We start from the raw sequence: 17,042 nt of genomic DNA on the forward strand, positions 1-17,042 counted from the left end.
GGCCACAGAGCCAGACCCTGTCTCTAAAACAGAAACAAACAATAAAAGACAGAAAGATAAATCATTGACAGCTAATTTTGCCAACATTTTTATCTTGTACTTTTTCAAGCATTCAGAGACGTATAACAGAATTATACCATGCACACACATATGGCCACCTCCTAGATGCTGCTTTTACCCTATTTGTCCTACCATGTATCTATCCCTTGATACATTCATCAGTACTTTTTTTTTTTTTTAAATTTTGAGACAGAATCTCACTCTGTGCCCAGGCTGAAACGCAGTGGTGCTGTCTTGCAACTACTCCCAGCTAATATTTTGTATTTCTACTAGAGATGGGGTTTCGCCACATTGCCTGGGATGGTCTCAAACTCCTGACCTCAAGTCATTCCCACCCCCCCACCCCCGCTTTGCTTCCCAAAGTGCTCTCAAAGCATGAATCCCTGCATCCAGCCAGAAAAAATATATATATATATAGTTGTTGTTATTGTTTTTGTTTCTGTTTTCGCCTTTTTTGAGACGTAGTCTCACTCTGTCGCCCAGTTTAGAGTGCAGTGGCATAATCTCGGCTCACTGCAACCTTTGCCTCCAGGGTTCAAGCAATTCTCCTCCCTCAGCCTCCTGAGTAGCTGGGATTACAGGCACGTGCCACCACACCCGGGTGATTTTTGTATTTTTAGTAAAAACGGGGTTTCACCACGTTGGCCGGGCTGGTCTCGAACCCCTGACCTCAGGTAATCCACCAACACGGCCTCTGAAAGTGCTAGGATTACAGGCATGTGCCACCGCACCCAGCTGATTCTATATATATTTAAAGGGCTTTGGTTCACACACGTGTCTGCATTTGTTAGCCATCAGTTAACGTTCACTTGAAAGCTGTGCATTTCACTGTGTAAATTTCCCCTGCCAAAAACAAAGCCATAAACACATATTCAACTCTAGTTAATCGTATGCATGCTGAAGTGCTTATCGTGATGTTTGCCAGCTACTTTGAAATGCATTTTTAAAAAATGATGGGCGGGTGTGGTGACTCACGCCTGCAGTCTTAGCACTTCGGGAGGCTAAGGCAGGTGGATCACTTGAGCCCAGGAGATTAAGACCAGACTGGGCAACATGGTGAGACCCTGCCTCTACAAGAGCTACAGAAATTAGCCAGGTGTGGTGGCGCGCCTGTGGTCCCAGCTAGCCGGGAGGCTGAGGCGGAAGGATTACCTGAGCCCGGGAGGTCGAGGCTGCAGTGAGCTATGATCATGCCACTGCATCACTGCACTCCACCCTGGGTGACAGAGCAAGACCCTGTCTCAAAAAAGAAAAAGAATCCCAGAAAGTTCCATCATGCCTGTTCCAGTCAATCTTCACTGCCTGTTCTGACTAGCTTTACCTATTCTAGAATTTCTTAGAAATTGAATCATTCAGGCCGGGCATGGTGGCTCAAGCCCCTAATCCCAACACTTTGGGAGGCCGAGACGGGCGGATCACGAGGTCAGGAGATCGAGACCATCCTGGCTAACACAGTGAAACCCCGTCTCTACTAAAAATACAAAAAGTTAGCCGGGTGTGGTGGCAGCCGCCTGTCGTCCCAGCTGCTCGGGAGGCTGAGGCTGGAGAATGGTGTGAACCCGGGAGGCAGAGCTTGCAGTGAGCTGAGATCGTGCCACTGCACTCCAGCCTGGGCAGCAGAGCGAGACTCTGTCTGAAAGAAAGAAAGAGAAAAGAAAGAAAGAAAGAGAGAGAGAAAGAGAGAGAGAGATAGAGAGAGAGAGGGGAGGGAGGGAGGGAGGGAGGGAGGGAGGGAAGGAAGGAAGGAAGGAAGGAAGGAAGGAAGGAAGGAAGGAAGGAAGGAAGGAAGGAAGGAAGGAAGGAAAAGAAATGGAATCATTCTAGACTCCTTAGAATGTGTTTGATCTCAGCTCACTGCAACCTCCGCCTCCCAGGTTCCAGTGATTCTCCTGCCTCAGCCTCCCGAGTAGCTGGGATTACAGGCACGTCACCACGCCTAGCTAAGTTTTGTAGTTTTAGTAGAGATGGGGTTTTACCATGTTGGCCAGGATGTTGTCAAACTCCTGACCTGAAGTGATCCACCCACCTTGGCCTCCCAAAGTGCTGGGATTACAGAGCCACTGTGCCCAGTCTTTTTTTTTTTTTTTTTTTTTTTTTTTTTTTGACAGTGTTTTGCTCTGTCACCAAGGCTGGAGTGCAGTGGTGCAATCATAGCTCACTGCAGCATCAACTTCCTGGGACCAGACAATCCTCCCACCTCAGCCTCTGGAGTAGCTTGGACCACAGCTGTGCACACAGGTCTGTGAGATTACAGTGAGCTATGATGGTACCACCGCACTCCAGCCTGGGCAACAGAGGAAGACTCCCCCTCTAAAACAGAAAATGCACTCTTTTTTTTTTTTTGAGATGGAGTCTCGCTCTGTCACCCAGGCGGGAGTGCAGTGGTGCCATCTCGGCTCATTGCAAGCTCCGCCTCCCGGGTTAACGCCATTCTCCTGCCTCAGCCTCCCAAGTAGCTGGGACTACAGGTGCCCGCCACCACACCCGGCTAATTTTTTTTTTTTTTTTTTTTTTGTATTTTTAGTAGAGACAGACGGGGTTTCACTGTATCATCCAGGATGGTCTCAATCTCCTGACCTCATCATCCGCCCGCCTTGGTCTCCCAAAGTGCTGGGATTACAGGCGTGAGCCACCGCGCCCGGCCAAAATGCACTCATTTTTGAACAGACACTTTATCAAAGAAGATATACGGATGCAAATGAGCACATGAAAAGATGCACATTACTGGCCATGAGGAATTGCAAATTAAACCACAACAGGCCAAGTGTGGTGGCTCATGCCTGTCATCCTAGCACTTTGGGAGGCCAAGGTGGGTGAATCACTTGAGGCCAGGAGTTCGGGACCAGCCTGGCCAACACGGGGAAACCCTGTCTCTACTAAAACTACAAAGATTAGCCAGGTGTGGTGGCAGGTGCCTGTAATCCCAGCTTCTCAGGAGGCTGAGGCAAGAGAATCGCTTGAGCCTGGGAGTCGGAGGTTGCAGTGAGCCAAGATTGTGCCCCTGCACACCAGCTTGGGTGACAGTGAGACTCCATCTCAAAAAAAAAAAAAGTATAGAACTATACACCTAACATAGGTGAATTTTGCCATATGTAAATTATACTTCAGTCAACCAAAAAAAAGCACCTGAAAATATACATAATTATACCAACATAAAAGAGAGAGACTGCATCTCCACATCTTTGTACTCTGTGTGTGTGTGTGTGTGTGTGTGTGTGTGTGTCGTGCATAGCAGGGGTGGGAAGAAGAGTGTTTGCAGGCACACCTGCTGCCATAACGATGGCTGGCAGCTTTAAATACCATGCATTTTTAATTACAGAAAGGTTCAGTGCTCGAATTTCCAGGAGCCGACCACCAGGTCTGAAATTCAGCCCAGCCCTTCTCTGACATGCGCAGCCTCTTGTCCAATCCTGCCCTGTCAGTCCCACTCCCCTTCTCCTGATCACGGGACTTGAGATGTTTCCTGGAACAATAGTCCCATCCCTGCCTCCCAAGAGGGGAGTCCATGCCAAGCCAGCCAGCCTATGAGGGTCCCCTTGGGTCCAACATGCTGGGCGTTGGTGGCCTCTTGTGGCCAGAAGTGGAATTACCACATATTAAAAATGATCACAGGTCTGGCGCGGTGGTTCACGCCTGTAATCCCAGCACTTTTGGAGACCGAGGCAGGCGGATCAGGAGGTCAAGAGCTCGAGACCAGCCGGACCAACATGGTGAAACCCTGTCTCTACTAAAAATACAAAAATTAGCCAGGGTGGTGGCGGGAGTAGTCCCAGCTACTCGGGAGGCTGAGGCAGGAGAATTACTTGAACCTGGGAGGCAGAGATTGCAGCGAGCCAAGATCACACCCCTGCACTCCAGCCTGGTGACACAGAGAGACTCCGTCTCAAAAAAAAAAAAAAAAAAAAAAGAAATCACAATAGGTTGGGCACGGTGGCTCTTGGCTGTAATCCCAGCACTTTGGGAAGCCCAGGTGAGCCCAGGAATTTGAGACCAGCCTGGGCAACATGACAAAACCCCATATCTACAAAAAAAATAAAAATTAGCTGGGAGGCCCGGCGCAGTGGCTCACGTCTGTAATCCCAGCATTTTGGGACGCTGAGGTGGGCAGATCACGAGGTCAGGAGATCGAGACAATCCTGGCCAACATGGTGAAACCCTGTCTCTACTAAAAATACAAAAAGTAGCTGAGCGTGGTGGCACGTGCCTGTAATCCCAGCTACTCGGGAAGCTGAGGCAGGAGAATCGCTTGAACCAGGAAATCGGAGGTTGCAGTGAGCCGAGATCATACCAATGCACTCCAGCCTGGCAAAAGAGCAAGACTACATCTCAAAAAAAAAAAAAAAAAATTAGCTGGGCATGGTGGGACGCTCCTGTAGTCTCACTACTTGGGAGGCTGTGGTGGGAGGATCACTTGAGCCCGGGACGTCAAGGCTGCAATGAGTCATGATTATGCCACTCCACTCCAGCCTGGGTGACAGGGCAAGACCCTGTCTCAAAAAAAATTTTAAAACGATCAAAGTAGTCCAGGCGCAGTGGCTCATTCCGGTATCCCAACAATTTGGGAGGCCCAGGTGGGAGAATCGCTTGAGCCCAGGAGTAGTTCTGGACAACAAAGCAAGACCCTGTCTCCATTAAAAATATTAAAAGATCACATTAAGGGTTGATTCTGCTTATGGCTGGGGTGGGAACGGCATTTCCATACAGGGTTAGAGGCCTGTAAATTAGTGCAACCTTTTCAGCAGCACAAGTCAAAATTTAAAATACAGACACTCTCTGACCTACGGGAATCACAGAAATCTTGCCCAAACAGATTTCCTCTAGTTCTAAGTAAAAGAGACAAGAATAGTCTCATCTTTGTGTTAAACGAAACGACAGGAACGCAATTGGCCATATCCAGAATGCGGGACCTTCTGTAGGACAGGGGCTTCAGTCTCACCAACAAATCTCTGACATAAAAACAGGCAGCGAAGCCGGGCGTGGTGGCTCACGCCTGTAATCCCAACACTTTGGGAGGCTGAGGCGGGCGGATTGCCTGAGGTCAAGAGTTTGAGACCAATCTGGCCAACGTGGTGAAACCTCGTCTCTACTAAAAATACAAAAATTAGCTGGGAGTGGTGGCACGTGCCTGTAGTCCCAGCTACTCGGGAAGCTTAGGCAGGAGAATCGCTTGACCCTGGGAGGTGGAGGTTGCAGTGAGCCAAGATCGTGCCACTGCAATCCAGCCTGGGCAACAGCGCAAGATTCTGTCTCCAAAAAAAAAAAAAGAGAGAGAGAGAAACAGAGAGAGAGCCAAGAATATCTCCACTGGGATCATAGACAAATTTGGGGGGGTGGTCAGGAATTCTATGCACCTGTGCTTGGCGGCACCCACTCGAAGCAATCAGTAGACCCAAAACATTCCCCACACGTACCCAGACCCATCGTCACAGGCACTAGGGGCTTAGCATAAGCTGTGACCAGCACGGAGCAAACGATTAGCCACTCTGGCACAGTGGTGACTCCGAGGAAGCCAGGCTTAAAGATGATGTCATAGCCATCCCCAGCCATCCGGAAGGCTGCCTGCCCAAGGCTTCGCCTTCTCGGGAGAGATCACAGGGAGAATGCCAAGCTACCAGTCCCTGGCTGACCCTGGGGCAAAAGGGGAAATTCTCTGAATGGTCATAGCAGCCTCCAAGCCACACACACATCCAATGGGAAAGGGCAAAAATCTAACTGGCCAAGGGGATTAAGCACAACTTTTTTTTGAGAGAGAGAGAGAGAGACAAAGTCTCACTCTGTCACTCAGGCTGCTGGAGTGCAGTGACATGATCATGGCTCACTGCAGCCTCGAACTCCTGGGCCCAAGCAATCCTCCCACCTCAGTCTTCTAAGCAGCTGGGACTACAGGCATGCACCACCATGACTGGCTAATTTGTTTTATTTTTTTTAGAGATGGGGTCTTGCTATGTTGCCCAGGCCGATCTTGAATTCCTGGGCTCGAGTGATCCTCCTGCCTCGGCCTCCCAAAGTGCTGGGATTACAGGCATGAGCCACCGTGCCTGGCCAAGCACAATCTTTAACCATTAAGTGGTTTATGCTGACCCAGGGGCAACCCCTAGGTAGCCAAGTTAAAAGGTTAAAAACAGGAAGAAAAAATCTGAGCAGGGACATCTGAGTCTGCATAGTGTGAAATGAGGATCGTGATGGTGAAACTTGTTCAGCCCAGTCACAAAGTAATACGTCACCAAACAAACAACAATAACCACAACCCCTGCCTGGAGTTGGGGGAATCAAGTGTCAGAGTTGCTAAAATATATTATCTAAAACGTCCAGCGATTCGCCGGGCATGGTGGCTCATGACTGTAATCCCAGCACATCGGGAGGCCAAGGTGGGTGGATCACAAGGTCAGAAGATCAAGACCATCCTGACTAACACAGTGAAACCTCGTCTCTACTAAAAATACAAGAAATCTGCTGGGCATGGTGGCAGGCGCCTGTGGTCCCAGCTACTCGGGAGGCTGAGGCAGGGGAATGGCGTGAACCCGGGAGGCAGAGCTTGCAGTGAGCCGAGATCGCGCCACTGCACTCCAGTCTGGGCGACAGTGAGACTCTGTCTCAAATAATAATAATAATTAAACAAATAAAACGTTCAGCTTTCAAGAAAAAATTACAAGACATGCAAAGAAATAGGATCAGCTGGGCACAGTGGCTCATGCCTGTAATCCTAGCACTTTGGGAGGCCGAGGTGAGTGGATCACTTGAGGTCAGGAGTTCAAGGACAGCCTGGGCAACATGGCGAAACCCTATCTCTACTAAAAACACAAAACAATTAGCCGGGAATGGTGGTGTGAACCTATAGTCCCAGCCTCAGGAAGCTGAGGCATGAGAATGGCTTGAACTCAGGAGGTGGAGGTTGCAGTGAGCTGAGATCACACCACTGCACTCCAGCCTAGGGACAGAGAGAGACTCCATCTCAAATAAATAAACAAACTGTAAGACTTGTATATTGAAAACCACAAAACATCATTGAAAGAAATGAAAGACCTAAATAAACAGGAACACATCCCATATTCATGGATCAAAAGACTTAATATTGTGGGGTTTGCTTTTGTTTTTAGAGATGAAGGTCTTGCTATGTTGCCCAGGATGGACTTGAGCATCTGAGCTCAAATGATCCTTCTATTTCAGCCTCCAAAGTACCTGGCACTACAGGCATGTGCCACCATGCCCGGGACTTAATATTGTTAAGATACCAATTCTCTCAAAAATTACCTACAGGGTCAACACAATTCCTATCAAAATTCTGACTGTAGTTTTGCAAAAACTGGCAAGCTGGTCCTAAAATTCCTATGAAAATTAAGAAACCTGGAATAGCTAAAACAATCTGGAAAACAGACGTATCTGGGTAGAAGTCTCACACTTCCCAGTTTTCTTTTTTTTTTTTTTTTTTTTTTTTTTTTTTTTTTTTTTTTGAGACGGAGTCTTGCTCTGTCACCCAGGCTGGAGTGCAGTGGCCGGATCTCAGCTCACTGCAAGCTTCGCCTCCCGGGTTCACGCCATTCTCCTGCCTCAGCCTCCCCAGTAGCTGGGACTACAGGTGCCCGCCACCACACCTGGCTAGTTTTTTGTATTTTTAGTAGAGACGGGGTTTCACCATGTTAGCCAGGATGGTCTTGATCTCCTGACCTCGTGATCCGCCCGTCTAGGCCTCCCAAAGTGCTGGGATTACAGGTTTGAGCCACCGCGCCTGGCCCACACTTCCCAGTTTTAAAACTTACTACAAAGCTACAGTAATCAAGACAGTGTAGTACTGGCATAAGGATAGACATTAGATCAATAGAATAGAATTAAGAGTCCAGAAGCAAGCCCTTATGTTTTTGACAAGTGTTTCAATTTGAGGGGGAAAGAATTGTCTTTGCAAACAAGTGGTGCTGGGAAAACTGGATCGTGACCATTTTTTCTGATAGTAACTCAGCTGTTAATTTTATTGACGGGCCCTTGTATGTGATGAATTACCCTTTTCTTGCTGTTTTCATGATTCTCTTTGACTTTCAACAGTTTGACTATAATGTGCCTAGTTGTTAATCATTTTTTAGTTTATCATACTTGGAGTTCATCAAACTTTTTGAACATTTAGATTAATGCTTTTAAAATCAAATTCAGGAAGTTTTCACCCTCTATTTCTTCTAATATTCTTTTTCCCTCTCTTCTCAATCCTGTCCTTCTGGGACTCCCATTATGCATATACAGATATTCCTCAACTTACAACAGAATTATGTCTTGATAAACTCACTTTAAGTTGAAAATATTGTAAGTCAAAATGCATTCAAAACACCTAGCCTGGCAAACATCATGGTCTATGGCTGGGCGCAGTGAATCACGCCTGTAATCCCCGCACTTGGAAAGGCTAAGATAGGAGGATCACTTGAGCCCAGGAGTTTGAGATCAACCTGGGCAACATAGGAAGACTCTGTCTCTACAAAAAAAAAACAAAATTAAATTAAACAATATGGCACTTCTGGAAATCAAATTCCTCTCTCCCCACTTCCTGGGGTTTGCTGTTGTTGTTGTTGCTTGTTGTTGCTGTTGTTTGTTTAGTGACTTTTCTGGACTTAACTCTGTAAAATCTGTGTTCTTTGTTCTGTGCAACCACTGAAGACTTTGCTTAGTCATCTCAGTGGCCAGCTAATAACTGGACAGAAATATTCCTAGATGTCTACTGGCTTCAGCAGCATATATACTAAAATTAAAGTGATACAGAGAAGATTATCTAACCCTCATGCAAGGATTACATGCAAATTCATGAATTGTTCCATTTTTTTTTTTTTTTTTTTTTTTTTTTTTTGAGACGGAGTCTCGGTCTGTCGCCCAGGCTGGAGTGCAGTGGCCGGATCTCAGCTCACTGCAAGCTCCGCCTCCCGGGTTCACGCCATTCTCCTGCCTCAGCCTCCCGAGTAGCTGGGACTACAGGTGCCCGCCGCCTCGCCCGGCTAGTTTTTTGTATTTTTTAGTAGAGACGGGGTTTCACTGGGTTAGCCAGGATGGTCTCGATCTCCTGACCTCGTGATCCGCCGGTCTCGGCCTCCCAAAGTGCTGGGATTACAGGCTTGAGCCACCGCGCCCGGCCTGTTCCATATTTAAAAAAAAAAAATTAAAACTAAAAAGAGATCTTTTTAAATGTTTTAGACCATTAAGTTTCCCAGCATTTGCTGAGGAACTCTGTGTGTGTTGAGGCATGTTTTCAATACTCCAGCAAGCAACTTACAACTCTACCTTAGCCTTCATTTCCTCTTGTGTAGACACTCAAGGTCAGTCAGAGGTAAGAGTTTAGGACCTTCTCAGGTCTTCCTGGGCATGCGCACAGTCCTCTACATACACGTAGCCCACCAGATTCTCAGAAACACAGCAGGGTTTTTTAAAAAAATATCTTATTGACATCTCTTTTCCCAGTTATTCCTTTTAAAAATTTTTGGTCAGTTTCTTTTTAGCCCCAACGAGTTATGTTGTGGGAAATAGAGGATTAGGGAGAAAAAGAGAATATACATATCTTACTAAATGCAAGCATTGGCAAACATAGTCATAATTAATGGTTCAGAGAAGGAGAGACAGTGAAGGAATTTTTTTCTTTTCAACTTTGCTCAAGAGGCAGGTGTCTGGAGCCCATTCCTTTGGCTTCGACTTTTCAGACAGCGTTATCTTGTAACTGTCCTTGAAGTTGAAGTGAGTTGGCTAAGCAGAGGAAAACTTGTTCTTCTTTTCTTTTTAACCCTTGCCTTGCCACAGTTACATGGCATCAGGTAGTTGAAATGTTAAACAATTGCCACTGATTGTTTTGGACAAATGCCTTGGCCACAGGGCTATTTGCAGAGATACTGACAAACTCTTGGATCAAATAAAGACAAGCTTTGAGAATAGCATTTTTCAGCAAACTGCCAGACAAGTCAAATAGTGACAGTTTTCTGGGGATGGGGCTTTTAGGGAACTCCAAGCCCAGCCTGCCTCTTCCAGTGGTGGCAAGATGCTTGTTTTCACAGCTACCATGGTTAAAAGCAGGCATATTTTCATGGATGTGGGAGACAGGGATGCTTTTAGAGCAAATTAAAATGCCACAAAATCAGTGTTTATACTGAGATCCAGCCCTCTTACTTGAACACATCCTCTTCAAATTGTTGCAAGCCTTTAGATAATTTCCAGGTCAGAAGAAGTTGATTTTGACCATTTTTTTCAGCGTTTTCTTTGCTTTTATGGAGGAGTGGGTTTTTGGAGATTCTTGCTCCACTATTCTGGAAGCATTTCTTTTTATCCATTCAATGTTTTTTTTCATTGCCATACTTAAATTTTTTTTTGAATTTTATTCTCGATTGACCATGTGTGTATGTATGGTATACAATATGATGTTATGGCTTATGAATACAATGTGGAATAATTAAATCAAGCTAATTAATACCTCCATCACCTCAAATACTTATATTTTTTGGTGGCGAGAACATTTAAAATTTATTTTGACAATTTTTTTTGTTTTAAAGACAGGGTCTCACTCTGTCACCTAGGCTGGAGTGCAGTGGCATGATCATGGCTCACTGCAGTCTCAACCTCCCAGGATTAAGACATTTTCCCACCTCAGCCTCCCAAGTAGCTGGGACTAGAGCTGTGTACCACCATGGCTGGCTAATTTTCAAAATTATTTTCTTGAGATGGAGTCCCACTATATTGCCAAGGCTGGTCTCTAACTGCAGAACTCAAGTGATCCTCCCACCTCGGCCTTCCAAAGTGATGGGATTAGAGGCGTGAGCCACCACACCTGACCTCTTAACAGTTTTGAAATGTGCTGTACGCTGTTGTTAATTACATTCACCAGGCTGTGCAATAGTTCCCAAAAAAGTATTCCTCCTAACTGAGACTTTGTACTTTTTTTGTTTTTGTTTTTTGTTTTTTCTTTTTTTTTTGAGACAGAGTCTAGCTCTGTCACCCAGGCCGGAGTGCAGTGGTGAGAGCTCGGCTCACTGCAAGCTCCGCCTCCCGGGTTCATGCCATTCTCCTGCCTCAGCCTCCCAAGTAGCTAGGACTACAGGCACCTGCCACCACGCCCCGCTAATTTTTTGTATTTTTAGTAGAGACGGGGTTTCACAGTGTTAGCCAAGATGGTCTCGATCTCCTGACCTCGTGATCTGCCCGCCTCGGCCTCCCAAAGTGCTGGGATTACAGGCGTGAGCCACTGCGCCCAACCTGATTTTGTACCTTTTGACCATCATTACCACATTTCCTCCAACCCTCATCCTATCTTTTTTTTTTTTTTTTTTTTTTGAGAAGAATCTCGCTCTGTCACCCAGGCTGGAGCGCAGTGGTGTAATCTCGGCTCACTGCAAGTGAGGAAAGAGAGAGACCCTCTCATATTGTTTTATATTGTTTTATATTCAGTACCTGTTTTAAGAAAAAACAATGAAGTAAAACCAAAGACAGGCAGCCCGGCACCAGGCCGAGAACTAGGCCTGGGTCTGCCTGGCCTAAACCCAGTAGTTAAAAATCAACTCCTGACTTAGAAACCGATGTCCCTGACGTTGTATAGCAGAACAATGTGAAACTCCCTGCCCTGTTCTGTTTCTCTCTGACTACCAGTGCATGAAACCCCTGTCACGTATCCCCTAGATTGCTTAATCAATCACACCCCTTTCATATGAAATCTTTTTTTTTTTTTTTTTGAGACGGAGTCTCGCTCTGTCACCCAGGCTGGAGTGCAGTGGCCGGATCTTAGCTCACTGCAAGCTCCGCCTCCCGGGTTCCCGCCATTCTCCTGCCTCAGCCTCCCGATATGAAATCCTTAGTGTTGTGAGGCCCTTAAAAGGGACAGAAATTGTGCATTCGGGGAGCTCGGATTTTAAGGCAGTAGCTTGCCAATGCTCCCAGCTGAATAAAGCCCTTCCTTCTACAACTCGGTGTCTGAGAGGTTTTGTCTGCGGCTCGTCCTGCTACACAAGCTCCGCCTCCTGGGTTCACGCCATTCTCCTGCCTCAGCCTCTCGAGTAGCTGGGGCTACAGGCATCCACCACCACGCCTGGCTAATTTTTTGGTATTTTCAGTAGAGACAGGGTTTCATCGTATTAGCCAAGATGGTCTCGATCTCCTGACCTCGAGATCCGCCCGCCTCGGCCTCCCAAAGTGCTGGGATTACAGGCGTGATCCACTGCGCCCTGCTTTTTTTTTTTTTTTTTTTTTTTTTTGAGATGTAGTTTCACTCTGTTGCCCAGGCTGGAATGCAATGGTATGATCTCGGCTCACTGCAATCTCTGTCTTCCGGGTTCAAGCAATTCTACTGCCTCGGCCTCCCAAGTAGCTGGGATTACAGGCGCAAGCCACCACGCCCAGCTATTTTTTTGTATTTTTAGTAGAGACGGGGTTTTGCCATGTTGGCCAGGCTGGTTTCGAACACCTGACCTCAAGTGATCCACCCACCTCAGCCTCCCAAAGTGCTGGGATTACAGGTATCAGCCACTGCGCCTGGCTCCCCATTCTATCTTAATAGCATTCTTAGGAAGTGAGATATTCAAGCCCTTCTGTCTTTGTTTTTGTTTGAGACGGAGTCTCGCTCTGTCGCCCAGGCTGGAGTGCAGTGGTGTGATCTCAGCTCACAGCAACCTCCGCCTCCCAGGTTCAAGTGATTCTCCTGCCTTAGTGTCCTAAGTAGCTGGGATTACAGGCGTTAGTCACCAAGCCCAGCTAATTTTTGTATTTTTCGTAGAGACAGGATTTCACCATGTTAGTCTTGAACTCCTGACATCAGGTGATCCACCCACTTTGGCCTCCCAAAGTGCTGGGATTACAGGCATGAACCACCATGCCCAGCGGTAGTCCTTCTTTTTAAAGAAACAGATGCTCAGCAAGGTTAGGTGACTAATGTAAATTCATATACCCCTGGAGAACCAAGCCAGGGTTTGAACCCCAATACACCTGTCTGAGATGAGTGTTCTGCATGTCCAGTCCCTCCCCCACTCATGTACCCTTTCACTGCAGTCCTTAGTTCCCTCCTCCACACCGGCTGTTTATCCCACAAGTTTATTTAGGCGCTGGTCTGTGGGAGGATCACTCAGCTCCAAAGCTTGCACGTAAGGAGACTCCACACACCTGCAGATGAGGGTTCTGCTCTCACGTTGAAAGCAGAAAGTCTCTTCTCTCTGAGCTAGGCATTGGGCCGGTCACCTGGAGGAATCCCAAAGTGATGATAGAAGCCCTTGAGCATCCTTCCTGCTCTCCATGCCATCAGGAATGTCAGCTGATGTTGTCTCCAGGTGAGCCGAGACATGCAGGTGCATTCCTGAGTCACACGCAGGTCATGTCCCTGGCAGAAACCCAGCCTGCTCTCCAACAGCGCCCTTCTGGCAGTTTCTCCAATACCACGCAGATGATAGAGCAATGAAGCAAAAGCTGGACGAGTGAGCAGCGGCTCTCAGCTCCAGCCCATCCTGGCCACCAGGAAAGGAGGCCCAGGGTTTAGTTCTTGAGGTGAAACCAGCACAATTGTCCCCATGGAACTGATATTTATGGTTTCTTTGAATAAACATAGAAATTGATCTTCCCAGTTTTTTTTTTTTTTTTTTAGACAGACTCTCACTCTGTCACCCAGGCTGGAGTGCAGTGGTGCAGTCTCAGCTCACTGCAAGCTCTGCTTCCCGGGTTCAAGCAATTCTCCTGCCTCCGCTTCCTGAGTAGCTGGGATGACAGGCGCCCTCCACTATGCCCGGCTAAGTTTTGCATTTTTAGTAGGGATGGGGTTTCACCATGTTGTCCAGGCTGGTATCGAACTCCTGACCTCAGGTGATTCACCTGCCTCGGCCTCCCAAAGTGCTGGGATTACAGGCGTGAGCCACCGCACCCGGCCATTCACATCTCTTTTGACTGAGAACTTTACACTAAGGTGAAGAAATTTTGACAATGGGCTCATGCCTTTGCGATTCACCATGTACCCTATCACCTAAATGGATGGTAGAGTGGCCTACAGAAGGCTACTGAAGCAAGCCTATGAAAGTAAGTTGTGGGCCGGGCACGGTGGCTCAAGCCTGTAATCCCAGCACTTTGGGAGGCTGAGATGGGCGGATCACGAGGTCAGGAGATCGAGACCATCCTGGCTAATACGGTGAAACCCCGTCTCTACTAAAAAATACAAAAAACTAGCCGGGCGAGGTGGCGGCGCCTGTAATCCCAGCTACTCGGGAGGCTGAGGCAGGAGAATGGCGTAAACCCGGGAGGTGGAGCTTGCAGTGAGCTGAGATCTGGCCACTGCACTCCAGCCTGGGCGACAGAGCGAGACTCCGTCTCAAAAAAAAAAAAAAAAAAAAAAAAAGTCAGTTGTGACTCCAGCTAAGAGACCACACCCTGTAAGACTGAGCTGTTATTCAACAATATGCAGTACAGGCCTACAAACCAAGAGTGGAGGTAGTAGTGTTTCCTTGCATATATTTTATTTTATTTATTTATTTTTATTTTTATTTTTATTTTTTTTTTGAGACGGAGTCTCACTCTGTCACCCAGGCTGGAGTGCAGTGACGCCATCTTGGCTCACTGCAAGCTCCACCTCTCGGGTTCACGCCATTCTCCTGCCTCAGTCTCCCGAGTAGCTGGGACTACAGGTGCCCGCCACCATGCCTGGCTAATTTTTTGTATTTTTAGTAGGGACGGGATTTCACCTTGTTAGCCAGGATGGTCTCGATCTCTTTACCCCGTAATCCACCCGCCTCGGCCTCCCAAAGTGCTGAGATTACAGGTGTGAGCCACTGCGCCCGGCCCCCTTGCAGGTAACATCTAATAACTCACTTAAGGAACTTTTGTTTTCAGCTACACAACTTGGGGCTCACTGGAGTTTTGTTTTTTTGTTTGTTTGTTTGTTTGTTTGTTTGAGACGGAGTTTCGCTCTGTCGCCCGGGCTGGAGTGCAGTGGCGGGATCTCAGCTCACTGCAAGCTCCGCCTCCCGGGTTTACACCATTCTCCTGCCTCAGCCTCCCGAGTAGCTGGGACTACAGGCGCCCGCCACCTCGCCCGGCTAGCTTTTTGTATTTTTTAGAGACGGGGTTTCACCGTGTTAGCCAGGATGGTCTGGATCTCCTGACCTCGTGATCCGCCCGTCTCGGCCTCCCAAAGTGCTGGGATTACAGGCTTGAGCCACCGCGCCCAGCCGCTCACTGGAGTTTGAGATCCTAATACACAAGGAATTCCCCTTTTTTTTTTTTTTTTTTTTGAGACGGAGTTTCGCTCTCGTTGCCCAGGCTAGAGCTCAATGGTGTGATCTGGGCTCGCCACAATGTCTGCCTCCTGGGTTCAAGCGTTTCTTCTGCCTCAGCCTCCTGAGTAGCTGGGATTACAGGTAGGCGCCACCACGCCTGGCTAATTTTGTATTTTTAGTAGAGACGGGGTTTCTCCGTGTTGGTCAGGCTGCACTCGAACTCCCGACCTCAGGTGATCCACACCCCTCAACCTCCCCAAAGTGCTGGGATTACAGGCGTAGGCCACCGCACTCAGGCCATGGAATTCCCTGTTTTATCCCAGTGAACAGAGTTGTGGTTCTGGTGCATTGGAAACTGAGTCTACTTCGTGATCATTTTTGGATCTTCATTCACTGAACCAATAGAGAGAGGAGTTACTATTCCAGCCGGGATCGTAGATTGTTATGAACAAGGGAAAGCTGGGTTGCAGCTCAGAATGAGATGGAGAAGAACTATGTGTAGAATCGCGAGGATCCACTCAGGCACCTCTTTATATATCTTCATTCACTAATAACCACGGCGGGTGAGAGATGACTATACAGTGGTAAGTTTAAAAAGGCAGACTTTTTTTTTTTTTTTGAGACGCAGTCTCGCTCTGTCGCCCAGGCTGGAGTGCAGTGGTGCGATCTCCGCTCACCACAACCTCCACCTCCTGGGTTCAAGCGATTCTCCTGCCTCAGCGTCCCAAGGAACTGGGACCACAGGCGCGTGCCATCACGCCCAGCTAATTTTTTGTATTTTTAGTAGAGACAGGGTTTCACCCTGTTAACCAGGATGGTCTTGATCTCCTGTCCTCGTGATCTGCCCTCATCAGCCCCGCAAAGTGCTGGGATTGGCAGACTTATTAAAGAAAGTATGAAAGTACATTACCAAGCCAGGAGTGGTGGCTCACCCCTGTAATCTCAGCACTTTGGGAGGCCAAGGCAGGCGGATTACCTGAGGTCGGGAGTTCGAGACCAGACTGACCAACATGGAGAAACCTTGTCTCTACTAAAAATACAAAATTAGCTGGGCAAGGTGGTGCATGCCTGTAATCCCAGCTACTCAGGAGGCTGAGGCAGGAGAATCGTTTGAACCTGGGAGGTGGAAGTTGCGGTAAGCTGAGGTCACACCACTGTACTCCATCCTGGGCAACAAGAGTGAAACTACGTCTCAAAAAAAAAAAAAGAAAGAAAGAAAGAAAAGAAAGTATGAAAGTACATTGCCAGGGAGCAACGGATCGAATCGGCAGAAGAGGAGGTGACCATAAGGAAATGAAGGCTTGCTGGAGATTTTTTTTTCTTTCTTTCTTTTATTTGAGACGGAGTCTCGCTCTGTCGCCCAGGCTAGAGTGCAGTGGCACGATCTCAGCTCGCTGCAACCTCCACCTCCAGAGTTCAAGTGATTCTCCTGCCTCAGCCTCCCGAGTAGTTGGGACTACAGGCACGTGCCACCATGCCCAGCTAATTTTTGTATTTTTAGTAGAGACGGGGTTTCACCATGTTGGCCAGGATGGTCTTGATCTCTTGACATTGTGATCCACCTGCCTCGGTCTCCCAAAGTGCTGGGATTACAGGCTTGAGCCACCACGCCCGGCCTGGCTGACTTTTTTCACTCAGTATTATGTCAGTGCGATTCATCCAGATCATGTATGTCCTTTCCATTGCTGTATTCTTTTGGATGAATAGACCATCATCTATTTACTTATTCCACTTGAGGTGGATGTTCGGTTATTTCTGGTTTTGAATTATTATGAATACAGTAGCTATGAA

General features: G+C 47.5%; 1 protein-coding gene and 1 non-coding gene across 2 annotated transcripts in view; one reads left to right on the forward strand and one right to left on the reverse strand.

Annotated features, from left to right (window-relative positions):
* Positions 1–5,607, reverse strand: part of LOC135970077 (uncharacterized) — a 66,172-nt gene extending 60,565 nt beyond the window's left edge. The window contains exon 1 of the mRNA XM_074036516.1: positions 5,472–5,607. Within this exon, the coding sequence (XP_073892617.1) occupies positions 5,472–5,607 (136 nt within the window). The remainder of the gene's footprint in view (positions 1–5,471) is intronic.
* Positions 5,608–8,759: 3,152 nt separating this feature from the next.
* On the forward strand, positions 8,760–8,861 carry LOC123572614 (U6 spliceosomal RNA). The gene has a single exon (XR_006697175.2). It is a non-coding gene; the product is annotated as a U6 spliceosomal RNA (small nuclear RNA).
* The last annotated feature ends 8,181 nt before the right edge of the window (positions 8,862–17,042 follow it).

The sequence above is a fragment of the Macaca fascicularis genome, chromosome 3 (genome assembly GCF_037993035.2).
Source record: "Macaca fascicularis isolate 582-1 chromosome 3, T2T-MFA8v1.1".
Classification (NCBI taxonomy): domain Eukaryota; kingdom Metazoa; phylum Chordata; class Mammalia; order Primates; family Cercopithecidae; genus Macaca; species Macaca fascicularis.